Here is a 19,922-nt window from a genome sequence, read left to right as displayed (position 1 = left end):
GAAACAGGTGTCAGGCTTCAGGAAGACACACACACACACACACACACATACAAGTGGTTAATAATTTATCCACTCACTGAAATGCTGACATACACACCACCCGCCCTGCAGTGTCACTTTAGCCTACATAAGAGAAGTTACTGTGACAGGTACTGATGGACAATGTAAGTCATAGTGGAAAAATAGATCAAATTGGGTTCAACGTGATTATAAAATACCACTGCTTTCCAGTGCAGCTTGTCCCACAACATCAGGGGGACTTGTGTGATGGATTGAATGTCTCAGGTTGTTTTTAGGTTTAAATTAAAAGACTGACCACCAAGGAATCATGATCTCAACACTGGTGCAAGAAACACAAATGTTCCTATGTGGGTTTATGATGGCTGCAGTGTTTTTGTGACTTCGGGCATCTTAATGATAAAAATGATCCTTTTTTCAATTTTTTTTTTTTTTTATAGGATATACAATACTGCAATTTCTTTGTTTGATCTAACATTTGTAAAATGCATACATCATTTTTTAAATTGATGTATGCATGATAGTGTGTGAGTTTGGAGCAGCTGCTGATCGCCTGTTCTAGTATTAACATTTTCCTTCAAATGTGAACAGTTTATTTTAGATATTGTGCTAATAATAGTCTCCAGTGATAATTTTCCACAGGACGCTGCTGCGACTGGTTTCTACGATGGAAGCAAGCAGCGAGTGTGGACGGATCCATTCAGTGCGCAGGGGGATTTTAACAACAAAACACAACCTAAAAGACAGAAAATCTCTATTAAAAAAGCCATTTTAAATAACGGCTACATTTTCTTTTGACGCTAACTCTCACTCTTTCGTGTTACAAACCATGTGCGCTCCTCCAGCAGCCAAACAAAGCAATTTTGGTCGCCCTCAAAGAGAAAAGAAAACCCTTTAGTCGCAACTTAGGCGAGTCGGATGAAAACCGAGCTCTGTGCCACATCTTCCGCTGAGTGATAGAGCCGTTACACCGGGAACCGGAGGCAGGACAGATAAGAGCCTAGCTTAAACCACGATATTTACGCTACTTTGGTAAAACTTCACATCTTTATTTTTTTTTCCAGGAAGTGTTCAGACGACCGTTAGCATCTTAAAGTATTCTTGTGTTGTTGTTGTTGTTTTTTTTGTTTTTTTTTACAGAGTTTTATCAGTAGGAGGAGGTGTTAAGTTAGGGTTAGTTAAGTTAACGGTTAAGTTTGGCTGTTGGTGACGCCGTGAAGTGGGAAAGTGGACCCTACTCCTGAAAGAGGTAAGTTTTTTTTAAAATAAAAATACTTAAAGCTGATGTAATGCCCGGTCTACTCCAGCGGTGGGTTGCTCTGGACAGATGTGGCAATTTACCCAAGACACAGAAGGGTGGTGCAAGGGCTACACCCATGAAAGACAAGCCTACATCACACCTACACCTCAACATATGTTAAAACTGTTTGAGAGTCGGCTCAAAAAACAAAGAAGTTTTGCAACTACCTCGAAAAAATACTGTAAACAAACCCTGAATTAATGAATGTAGTATTCACGTATGTGTATATCTATTTAAAGACAAATACGGCTGGACAATATGGTTGAATTCACTGTCACAATATTTATTATTTATGTATTCCTATATCAATAGGTCACACAATGTATGCAGAACCACATGAAATAAATAAATACCACTCTTAAGAGTAATGGTCTGTGCTGTGCTGTTGGAGCAAAGCCTTAGATCTGTAAAACAAATACTTAAATAACTAATAAATATAATAGTGAATTAGTAGTGCTGCTGTGTGTGTGCAATAATTGTTTTGCGTGACTGAATTTGTCTAGTTGTGATCTTGTGTACAAGTGTGTACTCAGGTCACACTTGCAATGGAGATTTAGCTCTCAATGAGCTTTTCTGAATTAATAAAGCTTAAATGATGATCTAACAATTTTTTAAAATTACTGCTTTGTTCATAAAATAACAATTGAATAGTAATTGAACAGTAATATTGGCTTATTGCCCAGCTCTAAGAAAAATATATGGTGGCCTATACAATAAATAATGTGAAGACTCGATATTGATGGACCTGTGTCAGGCTCCTCTGCTTACGATGGAAACAGTCCCTTCAAACTTTGTCTTGCCATAATTGTGCTTGCCAGCCCACTAATTTAAACTACTCTGCTACACTATTTTCACACATTTTTTCCATTTTATCTCACACTATTTAATAAGAGGGCCAAAGCCAACATATGAAAAGTGTGCATCTGAGATCAAATTGGCCCGCTCACCTGTTAAAAAACTGAAAAACTTTCTTACAAATTTACTGCTATAATAAAAACTGATCAAATGATTTTCCAGTTGTGAACTTTTTGCTCATAAAACGGTTATATTTAGAATATAATATAACAGTTTGCACTCTGAACAATGTCAAGTGCTGAGTGTGATGCAGAAGTCCCAGTGGATGAGCCTAAAGAATAAGAATCAAATAAGATCAAACAAACACTATTCAAAAAGATCAGAGTAAACATTTGAAATATGTAACACAGAAAAAATGTACTTGTTTCACTTGAATCTTGATATATCTCCTGCCCTGTGTGTGCCCCAGATTGATAGTTACACCGCCTCCCGCTCATAAGACATAGCACTACTATCCTGTTGCCTTGACTACTGGTGTGTCAGGGGACTTCATCCTGATCTACTGCATGATTTTCTCCGACACAAGTTCAGAGAGACCGCTACAAAAGCAGCTCATTTTCTCTTTTTCTTCCTTTTACACCGGACCAACTCCTCACCCACCTGATGCAGTCTCAATTACCAGTAGTACGCAGTCCTTCAGGCTGCAGTGAGAGTGAGCTCTGCTCATCCACTGCACAGCAGGCTACACGCACCACTAAAATGGGAAGTCTGCTTTCTTTCTGTGCACTGAACCATATGAGTTTGTTTAATTTACATTCCATTCAAAAGAGGCGCAATACAGACAGCGTGAAAAATATTTTCTCTGTCGTGTTCATGCAGAGTAGAGGATGGGAAATGTTCTGTGACCCCTCTGACATCATAAAATGCAGTGACAAATCTATTTTGGGGAAAAAACATTAGGCCATATACATTTGATTAACAAAATCTGCAACTATCTATATTGTTGTGTTATTGATTAATCTGCCAATAATTTTGTTAAATATTCAGTCTTATGGTCTATTAAATGTCAGAGAATAGTGACAACTATCAGTCACAATGTCCCAGAGTACAAGGTAACATATTGTCTTCTTTTGTCAAAACAAATGTCCAAAATACAAAGATATTCAATTTACCACTAGAGAGGATTAAGATAACACAATTTAGAAGCAGGAACTTGTGAATTTGTGGCATTTTTGCTTAAAAATGATTTAATGATTAATTATTTTTCAAAATAGTTGGTGATCTATTCTGTCCATCAAATATATCTTTATTTCTTTGCAATATATATATATATATATATATATATATATATATATATATATATATATATATATATATATATATATAGTAAAGAAATTAGAAAAAAAAAATATATATATATATTTTTTTTTTTTCTTTTTTTTTTTTTTGTACATTTGGATGTAAACTCTGAGCCAGTTGTCTTTTGTTTGCTACACTCAGTAACTGATGTACTGTCAGAAGCATAATGAGTTCCATCAGCTGTCTGTCATGCTTTATGGATGCACTACTGGGAGTTTCACTGCCCAGCTCCCCCCAGTCTGCATTTACGTACTTGTTTGCATCCAATCACACAACCTTCATCTCTCCTTTGCTGACTGTCTTTGGAATTCTTTCTTTGCTGTACATGAAGTAATGAGCATCTGGGAAAAGGATAAAGGCTTTCTTTGTTGTGACAAGCCATTACCCAGGAAATGAGGTGGGCCTGAGAATGGCAAACAGCAGTGAAACTGGTCTGGTCAGAGGTTTACACAATCCCCACTGTAGCCTTGGGGAGGGGGATGCATGCTGCACTAGAGCCTGTGTGAAACAGTCTCATTAGGCAGCGAACCCAGTGGAAAAAGTGGACCATACAGAACAAGGGTGGTTATTGGGGGGTGGGGAGGGGAGGCAGGGAGAGAGACTGTTGCTGTGTAATCGGGGGGAATAGCAAACACTAAATATGGAATGGCAATCTCAAGGGGCTGTTGTGTATCAAGCAATGCTCACTGACTGTGTTCAGCTTACAGACTTATTCTGTAACCCCGGCACTCAAAACAGGGAGGATGTGATTCTCTCTAAAGGAGGTCACAGGGATGTCAAAGCAGTATCTGGCTGTTATTTCTGACCACATTGCAAAATATTTCCCAGTGCAGTAATAGCTCACATAAAGGCTCCAGCTGTGAAAACATATGAAACATAATGTGACATCTCAAATGAAGCTCTGTATCTCTTAGTTTTTATGTGCACAAATGGAACAACATAATGCTGATTACCCAGCATAATGAAGCAACAAGTGTTTGCACTTAAGACTTACCCAGTAGGAAGTCTGTTATCCAAAAGAGAAAGTCACTAAAAGATTATGGAATAAGCCTTAATTGCAACATGTATTTTATTTGTAGGAGTGTAGTTCAGTTTTAGGCTTTAATGAGCATACTAAAGAGGTCACTGGAATTTTTAAGACTGTTTTCCAATCCACAATCTTTGATAAATATGTTTGTATAATTTTAACTAATAGTCTCTTTACCAGAGTACACAGTGTTTCGCTGTTTTCTTCCCAAATTATAAAGAGTAAACTCTTAAATTAGCTTCAGAGCTTCTTGAAACGTCAGGCCAGCACTTTTCAGTCTTCCAGCCTGGAATCTTCTGGGTTTCTTGTGGCTTTGTGTGTTTGAGGGAATAAATAGCAACGCCCATATTTATGTCTGCTCCAGCTCAGCTTGCACACTGAGCTGTCCTGGAAAAGTCCATGTGACCTAGAGCTGAGGAGGTGCTGCTACTTCCTCATCCTGTTGTATGTTAGAACGGAAGGACTACGGACAGGCCTGCAGGGCAGTGAGTGATTTATACCATTGTCAAGTTAAAACATAATCAGCAGTCAATAATAATGTATTGTCGAAGTGAGCATTACTTTTACTCTTGTGTGTCACTCCTGCTCCATAACATTCAAGCTTGCTACAAAGTTGGATAAGGCAAACACACAAAATCCTACAATGAGTGCTTTTGCTCTATTTAAAGCCAGTATAATGTGTATCAGACTATTTTTAGCCATGCTAGCACCTACAGTGTGTGGATGTCAATGTTTCTCTGTCAGTCAGTCAGTCCACTACCCGGGTTCAGACTGAAATATGTCACAGTTATTGGCTGGATCACCAATTTTGTAACAGACATTCATGGTGATGATGAATCCTGCTGACTTTGGAGATCCTCTGACTTTTCCTCCAGCACCACTGGCAGGTCAAAGTTTATCAGTTATCAAGAGAAATATCTCAACATTTATTTGTTTGATTGGCACACAATCTTGTACAGACATTCACTATCTCAAGAAGATGAAGCCTAATGACTTTAGTAATCCTGTGACTTTTTCTCTAGTGATACCATGAGGTTAACATCTGTGGTTTTGTGTGAAAAGTCTTGAAAGTGTGTGATGGATTGCCACAAAATTAGGTAAGAACATTCATGTTCCTTTCGGGGTGAATTGTAATAACTTTGGTGAAACAATTTGTCTAGTGCCATAATCAGATCAGAATTTTAATTTTTCCAATACTTGACTCCAACACAAGATTTGACCACTAGTATTTTCTGCTACATACTGTACATGGTATGTTGTTCTTTTTGTCATCTGATTTGTGGACCACACCACCCCCTGATCACCCCCTTTTTTTTTCTTCTTCCTTCCTTTTAGGTTGTTCATTTCTCTTTTACTTTTTTGGTGTACTTGTCTGTTTTGTGTATATATGTGTTTGTGTGTTTGAATTTTGTACACCATAATGAAAAAAAAAAAGCCAAGTATGGCTCTCTCTTCCGTTGATCTATTGAGATGCACAGAACAGCATTTTATTTTCCCCTGAACTGTGGATCTTATTGTTGTACTGAAATGTCTTTTCCCAATGTGCCAGCCATATAGCTGGGAAGCATATATATATATATATATATATATATATATATATATATATATATATATATATATATATATATATATATATATATATATAAACATTATTCATTATCATGGACAGGATACAAAGAGGTAGCGCTCATATGACTGTGCTACATCACTTAGTGGCAACTTAAGGCACACCTGTGCAGTCTAATGAACGAAAGTTAAAACAAACGTGAATATGAGAAATGAACTGTATTAATGTATTATGCATCTGTTTTCATAGATTTTTCTACCCTGAGCGACACTGTTAAGAGTTTGTATCACTGCCTGTTTCTCAAACTGGCCTGCCTCTCATGTTACTCTGTGACTTTGATTCATAAAACTGCAGGAAATTACACCCATGTGACAATTATGAGAAATGAGGGCGTCGTCATATCGAAAAGACCTCATTCAAATTCACACTGCGCTCATTTGTTCTACGCCAGATAGAATCGCTCTGGTGCCAATAACGCAGGAGCAATGAGATTTCAATAATTGAAAGAAAGAGAACATTGGAATAATACATCTCTCTCTCTCTCTCTCTCTCTCTCTCTCTCTCTCTCTCTCTCTCTCTCTCATGCAATTCATTATAGGTACCTCAGGGGAGTGGAGGTGTTATTCAGAGGGATTATTATGTAATTGCACCACTGGTATTAGCAAAGCAGCTCACATAGTATGGCTGGAAATAGTTTTTCTTTCTATGTGTCATACTTTTTCCATTCTTTCGTCTTCCCTGCCCCCGCACATCTCTCTTTCTGTCCCTCCCACTCACACTGTACCAGATACATGTTGTAAAATATTAGCTTTAGGTTTAGGCCAATATCTTCCTTATATCTCCACAAAGTAGTGGTTGTTTGCTTGTAACTATTTTTTTGTTACTTTTCACACTTTTACTATATTGATCTATCTCTATTTCGTTACGTTTCTCAGGAACACACACTAAAGACAACCCTGCTCTCGCACCTCTTATGAAATACAAATTTTAGCTGGTTAATATTAAAAAAGTTTGAAGTTATTTAAGAGGCAAACAGGTGGAATTTGTATGTAGATATCCAGTAAACTATATCTTTATACAGCAGTTTTGTTTTTTCTCCTCTTTTTGGGAAAGAAACTCAGCTAACTGGTATGTAAACAAACACACACAGACACACACACACACCACATATTGTGCCTGCAAGTGTCATAACCTTTTTGCTTGCTAGCACACCTATGTTTGCCTTTGCTTCATCAGTGGGTTGTATGCACAAAGTGTCCAATCTAAGAGTTATTATGCTGTTATGGCTGTATTCTGGATGTGTTGTGTTTATGCGTCCTCATATCCCTAGTCATGAATACCCCTGCATACATGAATAAACAGATTTAGCAAAATATAACCATGGAAACAGAATTTAGACAAACCACAGAAACCAAAGGTGAATAGGCCCAGGTGGCTCAAATGCTTCGGTGTCTTTGTTTGCATTGGTATTTTTTAGCCATCTTTTGTGTTTCTCTTTAATCATTACATGAACTCCACCTGCTTAAAATCAATTGGAATATTCATTTTCACATAAAGGTGGGGATTATTGTGAGGTGAATGTCTGTCCTTCTCAGTAACAACAGTCAGTATCAGCCTGACCTTTTAGAAAGTGGCTTTATTGATAATTACAATGCCCCAGGACACTTGTGTCACCACCATGCAATGAAGGGTCGATAAATTATCACCGTGCCAGAGAATTAATACAGTATCCACGGAGACCAGGCCACCACCGCCCCACCACACACACACACACACACACACATGTAGATATGCATCATTCCCTCATTCAATTTAATTCAGTTCAATTTTATTTGTATACCACCAAATCATAACATACATTAGCTCAAGGTACTATACAGGGTAAGGTCAAGACCTCACAATAAAGAGACATCTGAGTTGTAATCATATCTCTCTTTCTTTCATTTTATTGCCTCAGCTTTTCAGATTGCCTGAGAAGCGCCTCAGCACATGTTTCATGATAAAACATTGCTGCAAACTGAAAGGAATTATTGAACCCATGAATCATTTATGATATTCACACAAGGATATTAATGAGGTTTGTTGGTCTCCTGCAGGAGCAGAGGAAACCGAGCAGCCATTGACGTGGAGAGTGAAAACACAGGGAGAGTGGGGAAGTGAAACGAGAAGGTAGAGACACCAGCCCAGCTGTTTACCTGCCTGAGAGAGTGCTGTGTCATGGGGAAACAGAACAGCAAGCTGCGGCCTGAGGTCCTAAATGACCTGAGGGAAAACACAGAATTCACAGACCACGAGCTGCAGGAGTGGTACCGCGGCTTCCTGAAGGACTGTCCCACCGGCCACCTGACCGTGGAGGAGTTCAAGAAGATCTATGCCAACTTCTTCCCCTACGGGGACGCCTCCAAGTTTGCTGAGCATGTCTTCCGCACGTTTGACACCAACGGCGATGCCACTATTGATTTCAGGGAGTTCATCATTGCCCTGAGTGTTACGTCTCGTGGCGGACTTGAGCAGAAGCTGCGTTGGGCCTTCAGCATGTACGACCTGGACGGGAATGGCTACATCAGCCGGGCAGAGATGCTGGAGATTGTTCAGGTGAGGACAAACTGTGTGACTCGTACTATGGGATAGGGGTTCTTTATGGCTGTATGTGCTCTATATACCTCCTCTCTAGCTTGAGTCAGGATCAACCGTAAAAATAAAAGGAATATCTAATCCCTTTCCTTGCATTTTAAGATGAGTTTAAATACATTAAAATATGAAATGTCATTTATTGAAATCTATAAATAAACTAAATTATTATTTGTGCTATAGAATCTAATTCCTCTTCCATTTCAGGATGCAGCAAACAATTATTTTCATAAACAACTTGAGTTTACCATCACAGAAGGCAAAGAAAACCAGCAAATCCTCACATTTTAGCAGCTGGAGCTGAGGACTTTTTGGTGTGTAAATTATATGCAAAATATATTTTAGCATCTAGGTTTACTGTTTAATAACTGGTTTTAGGCTTAGTGGTTATTTGCAGGTCTGAATTTATAAGATAGTTTCACCTCACATCATGGATGCAGGCTGCCCTTTCAGTTTTTTCTTATCACTGTGGCTATATTTACTCTTCCAATATGGTGAGCTGGGCAGCCTGCAGGGCTCCATATCAATATTGGTTCAGTCCGTTGTGTTTGTGGATACAAATGAATGTGAAAAAAAAGAAAAAGAAAAAAACACTATAAGCACCAGTGCTATTGTTACTGTAGCGTGCTTTCTGTTTTTAAGCAAACCATCTTTGTCTCATCAAAGCCATCAAAGACCTTTGGATGATCTAAAATGTTTAATGTTTTAGAAGACTGAAATAGACATATAACTAAGCCTCTCAGTGAGTGCTACAACTAAAGGAGCTTAAGTTGCTGCAGCAGCATCATCATTCAAACGATACATGTTACAAATATGTCGGCAGTTATTTCTCATCTCTGACATCTAAAAGCTTCACTCAGATAAACAGGAAAATGAATCATTCTTACGCTCTTTTATAGGCAATTTACAAGATGGTGTCATCAGTGATGAAGATGCCTGAGGATGAATCAACACCAGAGAAAAGGACAGATAAAATCTTCAGACAGATGGACATTGACAATGATGGTAAGAATGGTGTTTCACTTTTATTTTTATGTGCACGCTTTTGCGGAAAAAGGTCACAACCAGCAAGTGGGAGTCCTAAATGAAACCTGCTTCTTGCTTTGGCTCTTCTGACAGGAAATAGGTAGGCAGAGTTTGTTGCAGACCAGAAGTACTTTTTATAGATACTTAATGAGTATGCTGGTTCTCCGTGACTGCGAAGCTGCAATAAGACTCAGAATGAAACTTTTTGAAAAACAAAAGTGAACTTAAATGGCTTGGTCATTCAGTTTAACTGGTTAGGACAAGTGCTACAAAATTATAGATGGCCAACTATCACATCAAGAAAAAAAAATATAGGCATGTTATGTAAGAGTTGTTACCATTATACACTAAGCACCACAGAACAAATGAGTGAGAACCCATACTGCACCCATGTGATATGTACTTTAGCATTTGCCATCCTGTCCTGAATGTATTTGACATGCTACATTGCAGTACGATATTTAGAGCATGAGGCATCAGCAGGGCAGCGCAGTTTGTTTTGAAGCAGAAGGTTCAGAACATCTGGAGGTCAGAGTGTGTATCTCAGGCTCAAGTTTTATGACATCACATGATACCACAGACCAGGCCTACAGCTACAGCTGCAGTGGAGGGTAAATCCACTGAAACTCAGTTAGCCCCTCTTTCTAATGCAATTTAAACAGATGCTGACTGACAGAAGTTGCAGTTATTCTAAACAAATTATGGCTTATTGTTGTATTCTATCTTTGTGGTAGATCAATCAAGACTTACATAAAGCCATGGCAATAACTGTTGCTTGTGTTGACTTTAGTTTGTGGTGCTCATTTCATTTTAATACCTATAAAAACATGTAATCATTTTTAATACTTTTGCAAGGCTTTTGCAGATGTAAAATGCACTTTAAAGCATTCTATATTTAAATATTTTGCAGCCAAAGAATATGTAATTGTTGTTTGGGCAGAAACCCATATAATAGAAAGATTTTAAAGTAAAAATAAAATTTTAACATTTGGATATTTAAAGTTGTATTATATTATTTATATGATTTTATTCATATGTTATTTTGATATCATGATTTAAATATTCACAATATGAATATTGAATATTTACAGAATTGTACCTGGTCTGCCAATTAATTACAATGACTTTCTAAACAAATTACTTATTTTATCTTACTCTGAAATGCAGTATGGTCATTTTGAAATCCTTATAAACAATATTCAATGTTGGCATCAGTATTATCAATACATAAAATACTTGTTCTAGCATCCAGTTTAAAGTTTAAATTCCTACTTTATGTGAAAGTGTTTATCAATAAAGAATTCCTGAATTGCATGAAAATAGTACAACAGCATCACCTGCTGGTTGACGTGACGAGACAGCTATGAATAACTGAATCATTTTAGTCATAATAAGATTAATGCAGGTTTATTATAACTTTTTATTTTTTATTTTAAATTTTGTGTACTTTACCTGTTAATTTGTTAATTTGTTAGCAGTAGTGATTATATTTTGTTAGTTGAGCTTAAAAGGAACATCAGAAGCTTTTCTGTTGATTTCAGTGGGTGGTTGCTGCATGATTCAGCCCTCCATCACATGTTCAGCTGCTGGTGACTGAAATCCTTTTTTTGGTCTCTGCTCCACAGGTAGATTGTCTTTGGAGGAGTTCATTAAAGGTGCCAAGAGCGATCCGTCCATTGTCAGACTGCTGCAGTCGGATCAGGGAGCCTCTCGTCAGTTCTGAGGACAGAGACAATAACACACACACACACACACACCAACATTCATCCAGCTTCATGCTGTCCACCTGTTAGAGGCTCGGTCATCATCGCACCCATCCTCAGCAGACAACCCTTTCATTTTATTAACACTCCATCGTCTTAGTGTTTACATTAAAATATAATTGTCTTTGTAAATGTGGCTGCTTCTCTGTGGACTATGATGTGCTTTTCAGTTGAGGTATTCTGTGTATATGCTTCTCCAAAGCTGTCTTGGTGGAATTGGTTTTTACCTGTTCTCCGTAAGTGAGGTGCCATATCGTATATTTATAGACTGGATTATATGTTTGCAAGTATTATGACTCCCATTGTGTTACACTAAGAGGAAACTAATTACATAATTTGGTATAATTTGATTGGACTTAACTGTTGAAAAGTGACTCACTGTTGTTCAGAATATCAACAGTAGATGAACAGGTTGCTATTCTGAACAAGTTCTATATGCTTTTGTTATTGCATGCGCTCTGTGATATGCCTTTTCTGATATTGTAACAGTTTATGTGAATAAGGAGGCCGTAATTGTTTTTATTCCTTTTTATTTTTGTAACAAAAATGTCATTTTGTTTTCACACAATTGAAATAAAGTCGTGTAAGAAAAATCTACACAAGTCCCACAGTATCCCCTTGTCCTGGACAGACATGATGCAAACCCACCAAGATTCTCATTCACTGGTTTAAAAAGAGAAAAAAATATATATATTTAGACACACCAGGTTGGACATTGAAGTGTTACTCTGACAAGTCCACATCTTAAAATTGGTGCTTAAGGATGGCTGAAGAGGGGACAATGTTTGAGAAAGACGAACAACTGAAATGCCACATTCAGGACCCCCACCCTTCTCTTCACAGCTCGCAGCGGCTGTATAAATATTCAGCTTCTACTGTTCAGCAGGTACGTGAGGCAGAGTTCATTCCAGGGACACGACACACACGCACGCGCACGCGCACACACACACACACACATACACCTCCTCCTCCTTCCTGCCCCCTGTGTGACTGACAAAGATGATGTGAGAAACTGCAGGTGTCTCTCATGTGTCTTTTCTGGAGTATTTCAGTAACTGGGCGACCGGGCCTCCCATTCGTCCACAGGAGAGGGGAGGTGGGTCATAGAGGACCAGACCAGATCCAACCAAGCCAGTCTGGATCAGACCCTGCCCTGTTTGGGCTCATAACTCATCCTTCTCAAAGTCATCATCTAGGTCTACGTCACTGAGGTCGTAGTCCTCCTCCACAGGAAGCTGAAGATGACGAGGAATGTAAAATAAAGGCAGAGTTAGCAAAGATAAAGACAAGTATGAAAAGAGTCAGTCTAACCTGTTAACAGATACCAAATGCCAAATGTTTACATCAGTAGAGCTTTGAAAAAGAGTGTTTGCACCTAAGATGCTGATCTGACTTTCACTCTGAATAGAGATTATGTTTGTTTTGGGTGCGCTCCAACTGCTTATTACGCAAGTGTGTCTTGATATGCTCCTGAGTGTGTATTTGCAGTAGAGGCAACAATAAATAGGTAGAAATTTGTTGTACTGAGCTTGGCAGACAACATACATATTAAGTTGCATTTTGATCCCAAACTAGTCCCCCCGGACCAATTTAACGTTTGGTTTGAGCCGTCTGTATCTTTTTCTTTTTGTCTTCTTGCTTTCCATTTATTGTAGAAATGCCTCCTTTTTCTTTTTGCTGGCATTTCAGAGGATAAGGCTGTATTGTTTCAAAAAACTTTAGTGGAATTGTCAAAGGACAAAACAGATGAGGGGATTTGTGTTTGCGAACAGTGATAGAATCCGAGTAATCAATCTACAGTGTGAGCTAAGAAGTCATAGGTTTAATGTAATGTATAAAATTAACAAAAATGTACAGTGTCTGTCCCTCTTAAGCTCTTAAGGCTGTTTAGCTGAGGGCCTCAAACTTGTGATGATCCAAATATAAAATAGGAAAATCCCTGACCATGAGGCCGCTGTGATTCTCCCACTCACCTGTCCATCTTTGCCGTCCCAGGCTTCAACATTGTTAATCTTGGGCATGGACCCACCTCCCAGCGTGGCAGTGGAGCCACGGCCCACAGAAAGCTCCCTGAGGAGAAGATCAACCAGACAATCAGAACACTCTGAAATGTGTTTTACTTTTAATTGCAATAGTGAAACGATCTCAGACAGCAGCACCCCCTACCTGAGGAACTCGTGAATGCCGGTCTCACTGAACGAGCCCCTCAGCAGAGCAAATTTCATCTTGCGCGTGTTGATGGCAGCCATGGCAGGGTAGCCAAAACCACCAATACCCAGAGAGGCCTCCAGCTCCATCTGCGCTCCTGCCTCAGTCCACATCCAGCTGACAAAGGGAGAGCAGGTCATTAGACACAGTCATTATTAGTCACTGGAATAATAATCCATGGCCTCTCATCCTTACCCCCACATCTTCTTCTTGTACTTGTCAGCCATCTTAACCATCACCTCCAGATAGCTGTTTCTACCAGCTGCGCCTGTTGACATACAAGGAAAGTAGATGGTGAGTGATTCAAGAATTAAAAGGCTCTTACATCACATTTGTGTGTGGGTTGAGGTTACATATTCAGAGTTGGAAGTGTGTCTGGTCTTACCTGTGTCCAGGATGTGAGGCAGGACAGCAATTATACACAACTGACTGTCCTCACAGGTCTTCTTTAAGATATCTTCATTGAGGATCTGAGAGACAAACATTTAAAATACAGATTTACCGTTTCATGTGGCTCATGATAATTATTCAGATTAACTTCAGATCATCGGTAATGAGAGATGCTGTTTTTGACCTTTTTGTCTAATCTTTAGGAACACACAGTCCTTGCTGTTAGACTTGCCAGAGAGCAACTTCTCAGTCTGTGATGTCTTTAGAATTTTGTGTTTAAGTTTCAGTTTCTTTCGCCTGTTCAGCTGTGGCAGCTGTCACTGCTCATGCGTAACGCCCATGTAAATATAAAATATATAAATATAGCAACAGGTGGAAATGTGGTGGGTTATGACTTTAACAAAAAAAAAAAAAGAATCATCTCTAGCAGCACTACAAACCCCTCATTCATGCATTCAATAATACAGACACACTACTGCACTGACCTCCAGCAGCTCAGGAGGAGGAGCATTCTCAGAGAACAGATCCAAAGCTCTCTCGATGATGTCACCACGGGAGCGGCCTCCTTGGTAGTCTTCGGGCTCGTCACCTTTGCGGAAAATCTTGATGGTGGGAAATCCACGGATCTACACACAAACACACACATATTTCTTCAGTTATGGGTGTGGGAATCAAATAATCCCTTTAGATTTAGGTCCATATTGATATTTAATTGGAGATTCAGTATAGGAGAAATATCTTCTAAGTACTCTGGTTTGACTTGGTGGTTTACATTGCAACGTCAACTTAGACTGAAATGTTATAAATAGTTATGCAACTGTATTTAGAGTCTTTGGAGACAGTCATGGTGTTGGAGGGCTTCAAACAAATGGAAAACACTTTGAAGTGACTTCTTTAAGACTTTACTTTGGATCATTACTTTATCCTCCGCTTTATGCGACTAATATAAACAAGCTACAGCGGCAGATTTACTAGCTGTAGCAGTGTGATATGGAGCAAGAAAGAAAGATAAAAAGAAACACAAATAATAGATTTGCTGCTTTGTCCTACCAGCAGTTTCACAGCTTTGTTTGGACAGTCAGCGTTTAATGGTCATGTTCTACTAAAAGGTGGCAGAGCCTTTCATTCAGCATCCAACAACAGTAAGAAGAGCATGTCAGTATAACCACAGACCACATTTATTACATGTTTGAGACTTACCATTCAAACTGTACAAACCAGCATGTTTACAAAGTCAATGCCACACATGCAAAGTAGATGTAACTGGGTGTCCCACGGCGTAGATGCCACTGGATTATAATGTTCACTCATTAATTTGCTTGTGCAAATGAAGTTGAAAATTATACAATGTCTTAAAATGGGATATGCAAGATTAGCAGCTGTGGCCAGTATTTCTTACTTTGTATGCCTATTTTGTAGTGGTTGCACTAAGCAGTGCTAGTTCACACTTATTTACATCTGCATGTGCAGTAGTTTGTATCTGAATTGTGTACCATATTATTTATTGATTGTAACTTACCCCATAGCGGCTGGACAGACCCTGATGTACAGTTGCATCCACAGCTCCGAGGCGAACTTTGCCCTTGGTCTGCTCCTTGACAGCTGTGGCTGCAGCTGCCCACTCAGGCTCCAGGCTATTTACAACAGAGGAGAGTGATGGTTAAGTAAAACCTGAACATGATACTGTAAGCTCAGGGTTCAAGTCGACAGTACTTTATTGAAAATATGAGGTTGGCATAATTCCTTATGATTCATAAAGGGAAAGTCTGGCAAATCCACATGTTTTTTGGAATACAATAGCTCAGACCTCACTGAGCTGTTTTAAACAGGGATTACTTTCTACTGGAGGAACAGACCCAATGAAATGTTTTCACGGTGGATTATACAGATTTACTGGGCATTGTTTCCAAAAAGAAACAGTGCTGTTTCAATGCTATGAGCCGCAAATAAAATTCCATTAACCTCCATTATACAGGGATAACAAATCTCATCATGTCCTAGTGAGGGGTGTCATTGTTACTGTTACAGCTGGGGATGGACTGTGTCAGGGACCAAACTTACTTCTTGCAGTGTCCACACCAGGGGGCAAAGAACTCTACCAGCCACACATCATCACTCTCCAGCACCAGCTTGTCGAAGTTGTCATCTGTTAGCTCGACCACATCCTTCTTGCTGCCTCCGCTGCTGCCGCCGCCACCGCTCTAGAAGGCAGTGGAGCATGACTTAGCCATGTTCACTTAAGTTTTTCATCTTTTCAATTACAAATAGCTGCAACAGAACGCTACAGCACAGGTTCACTACTGGCTCTACCTGTTTGCTGTAGCTAGAGCTGCCCGATTTGCCACTCAGCCGCTCTTTCACCAGACTGCGCAAAGCATTCATGGCTCCATCCACAATGGCCTGGCTGCTGCGTCCACCTGAGGAATCAAGGACATGCTGTTTTCAGGCGCTGCAGCAAAATACAGCATTTTATTATAGAATCACAAAAATAAAGTTTGTGAAAAGACATTAAAAATAAATACATTTTCAGAGAAGAGATTAAGTGCAAGTGTAATGCTTCCCTGACACCCTCATTCCCTTTTAGCTGAAGCATTCTGGTAGAATTGATTATATTTAACTAATTAAGTTTTATCTTTCAGCAAAGCCCTTTAAGCCTGGCTTGAGGAGGTCACAGTGGAGGACGAATGTAAATTTACAAATTGCAAAGCTGTGTGATCAGCAGAAGAAGTTGCAGCGCTCTCGTCTGTACCTTGGTACTCCTCTGGCTTGTGCTTATTGGCTCCAAAGATCTTGATGGTGGGGAACCCTCTGACGCCATACTGTCCACCCAGTGACTTGTGCTGGTCTGCGTCTACGGCACCAACCTTGACAATTCCCTGAAGAATTGCAAAAGCACCAAGTTTTAATATTTCCCCTCTTCACTTTTAATCAGAGCAAAATATATTGCTGCCTGTTAATCACTGTCATCTCATAACAGTTTTGTGCAGTTTCACAACTCTGGACATCAGCATGTCACCGAAGAAGTACAACACCTACTTATGCATGCTGGATGTGTCTGCGCAAACAGTTCTCACTGCTGTGTAAAAAACACACTTCACACTTTTAGGTTTACCAAAACAGTGAGCTAGAGCTTGGCAATCATGTTATAGCTTCAGTGTTGTTTCTTTAGGTCCTGAAGTTAAGTTAAACACTTGTCTGAACTTACTGGTTTCCTACAGATGAGTGAAATAAATGCTTCTACCTGCTTTGCCATTATACCTGCCTGACAGCCCCCAAAATACTGTCATAGTGGCAATAAAGGTATTCATTAAAATCTCTGCGATATTTGAATCTCTCAACAACCCTAAGCCCTGCTGGGACTACTAAATGTTTCTCTACATTAGTTGAAACTTTTTCACTGAGTGTGCAAACAGCTGATGCAACAGTCTGTCATTCACTCAGTCTACAATCCAGCTGGCAATAAATGCCAAGATGATCGGAGATGTGTTGTTTACCTTGAGGGCAGTGGCTGCCTTCTTCCAGTCTGGAGCCAGATTTTGACAGTGGCCACACCTGTGATGATAAACAAATGAGATGCAGACAGTGAATAAATAATCTAATTCATATCGATGGTTAGTGAAATCTTTAGATGTATAATTGACATACTTGATGAGTGGAAATGAGAGAGATGGTCAACAAATAGTATTCATGTCCAGAAAGATTTCATTTTTAACAGGAAATATGCCTATAGTCCTTCGATACATCACAAGTGTTCGTCACAGAACCAAATGACCCGATATCAACACATCCAGAGAATATTTCACACCTTTCATTTACATAGACTTCAAATTTACATATCGCCACTGGCTCCTTGTTCATTGCTACTAGTATATAAAGTATTTCATGGTCCGGTCCATGAATTTACGCCATATGTGACACGCTTCAAATTATTGACTTGGCAGATTCCCCAGGTTATAGGACAGCCATTTTCTCCAAAGTCCCAGAGTTCCATAAAAATCTGGCATGTTTTACAGAGGAACTCAAGTCATTTTATGTTCAGTTTAGCTTTAAATTAGCTCTTCGTATCTGTGCTTGCATGCTAAAACATATTATCTCCTGTTTTCTATCCCTAAGTAGAGCACTCTGACTTGATTTTGCATGAGAGACAACAAAACCTGAACTGTGAAACTTATGCTCAACCCAAGGAGGAGCCACAGTACCAACTTTGCATACAAGTCTCTACAGTCTCCTCTGATCATAACTAAGGTTGTCGCTTAGATAAGTCGAGGCACGAATGAAAAGAGGGTTCAAACATTACTGAGTCAATGTGAGATGCTTGTATTGAAACTATGGACACTTTGTCACTGCTTGGCAGATCTGGACACACTAGTTAACGCTGAATAATGGCCATCAAAGTTGAAGGGACTCACCAGGGAGCATAAAACTCAACAAGCCACAGGCTGTCACTCTGGATCACCTCTCTGTTGAAGTTGGAGGGGGTGAGCTCAATAACATCATCACTGGCTGAGTACATAGCCTGGACAGACAGGACCAGAGAACAGCCCAACACTCCTGGAAGAGAAGATGAAGACACAAAAGGTTTCTCAACAATGTGTGTATCAAGTGTGTTTCATTCGCTGACAGGACACAACAGGCGAACTTAAATGCAGCGCAAAAGCAGAATTACTGCAAATTTCTATAACAGAAAGTGAAATTGATCTTTATTAATTCACTGATCCAACGATAACGGAGGCCTGGCACTGTTCCGTGCACCTTAACTTAGCTATTCAAGCTAACCACAGTTGCGAAAACGCAGTCCGACGCACCTACCGCTGACAAAATTCATAAACGTCACATTTTAAAGAAGTAGAAAAGCTCTCGACGAAGTCACTCACCCAGTAAAAGAGGCCTCATGGTTTCTGCTGCTCTCCACTCGTCCCTTCAGTCGGCAACAACACGCAGACTTGCAGCCGCTGCGTCTCCCACAAAAGTAGATCGAAAAATCTCACCGTGGCCCACGCTGATTGGTCCACCGGTGTCGACGCTGCGCCTCCGCCAATCAGCGCCCGCCGTGTAGTTGAATAGAGCCGGTGCACTGTGGACAAGAGAAGAAGAAGGGAGGCAACATGTAGCTGCACCATAAGTGACAAGGCTGAGTCAGTCCAATATCTAGGGATGGGTTGTATTTCTTTTCATGCAAAACATGTCGATATTTGTATACTGCCATAAACAGATAAATTAGTGGTACACATAGCAACACATTGAGAGATATGTCTTCCTAATGACATAAAATATAAGGTAACCTATTTATTATTTACTAATGCTTTACAGATCAGTTATAAACCTGTAATAACAACTTTTGGGGTGTGATGTTGACGATAAAGGCTGGATATCAACTGTGCAAACTGCCAAGGGCCCCCAGTCATTGCAATTTTTAATGACTGATTGATTGGCCAGTGTGTAAAATGTCAGGAAATAGTGAAAAATCATAATTTTCCCCTGAAGCCAAAGTGAAGATATTCACATTGCTTTTTTTTTCCTGGCCAATAGTCAATAACATGAAAATGTTGAGTTTACTATCATGGGAAACTAACAAATATTCATGTTTGAGAAGCTGGTGCCAGTGAATTTTTGGCATTTTCATTCAAAAAAAAAAAAAATCTTTAAGAATAAATCACCCAGATAGCAAACATAATTTTCCCCAGAAGTGGACCAGAGCCCCTAAGCCTATCTGCACAATAGACCTGGGCTGGTGTTCTTTGGCACAGTGTGATAGATAGATAGATCGATAGATAGATCGATAGATAGATAGATAGATAGATAGATAGATAGATAGATAGATAGATAGATAGATGAAAG

General features: G+C 39.4%; 2 protein-coding genes across 2 annotated transcripts; one reads left to right on the top strand and one right to left on the bottom strand.

Moving 5' to 3' along the window:
• Positions 1-969: 969 nt before the first annotated feature.
• Positions 970-12,088, top strand: hpcal1 (hippocalcin-like 1). Its single transcript, XM_071467527.1, has 4 exons — positions 970-1,267; positions 8,163-8,661; positions 9,597-9,702; positions 11,349-12,088. Exons 2-4 carry the CDS (start codon positions 8,284-8,286, stop codon positions 11,444-11,446), a joined length of 582 nt encoding a protein of 193 aa, XP_071323628.1. The 5' UTR covers positions 970-1,267; positions 8,163-8,283; the 3' UTR covers positions 11,447-12,088.
• pdia6 (protein disulfide isomerase family A, member 6) lies at positions 12,000-19,115 on the bottom strand. The gene is made up of 13 exons (XM_071467526.1): positions 18,959-19,115; positions 18,494-18,635; positions 17,579-17,636; positions 16,834-16,960; positions 16,395-16,501; positions 16,146-16,285; positions 15,604-15,718; positions 14,570-14,710; positions 14,080-14,164; positions 13,890-13,962; positions 13,653-13,811; positions 13,460-13,556; positions 12,000-12,721 (listed from the first exon to the last, which is right to left on the bottom strand). The coding sequence occupies exons 1-13, from the start codon at positions 18,975-18,977 to the stop codon at positions 12,650-12,652; spliced, it is 1,335 nt and encodes a 444-aa protein (XP_071323627.1). The 5' UTR covers positions 18,978-19,115; the 3' UTR covers positions 12,000-12,649.
• Positions 19,116-19,922: the final 807 nt, after the last annotated feature.

Source organism: Trachinotus anak, unplaced genomic scaffold (genome assembly GCF_046630095.1).
Source record: "Trachinotus anak isolate AG129_WGS33_773 ecotype Australia unplaced genomic scaffold, CSIRO_AGI_Tana_v1 ptg000031l, whole genome shotgun sequence".
NCBI lineage: Eukaryota > Metazoa > Chordata > Actinopteri > Carangiformes > Carangidae > Trachinotus > Trachinotus anak.
This window is presented reverse-complemented; position numbering and strand designations above follow the sequence as displayed.

What these genes read in the sequence shown, in the direction of transcription:
- pdia6 (XM_071467526.1), bottom strand. An exon ending in GTCTGTCCAGCCGCTATGGG is followed by an intron (nt 14,711 to 15,603) that starts GTAAGTTACAAT and finishes GTTTGTGTGTAG; the next exon opens with ATCCGTGGATTTCCCACCAT. An exon ending in GGGACGGCAAAGATGGACAG is followed by an intron (nt 12,722 to 13,459) that starts GTGAGTGGGAGA and finishes CGTCATCTTCAG; the next exon opens with CTTCCTGTGGAGGAGGACTA.
- hpcal1 (XM_071467527.1), top strand. Translation starts at nt 8,284, where the DNA reads ATGGGGAAACAGAACAGCAAGCTGCGGCCTGAGGTCCTAAATGACCTG. An exon ending in AGATGCTGGAGATTGTTCAG is followed by an intron (nt 8,662 to 9,596) that starts GTGAGGACAAAC and finishes GCTCTTTTATAG; the next exon opens with GCAATTTACAAGATGGTGTC. An exon ending in GATGGACATTGACAATGATG is followed by an intron (nt 9,703 to 11,348) that starts GTAAGAATGGTG and finishes TCTGCTCCACAG; the next exon opens with GTAGATTGTCTTTGGAGGAG.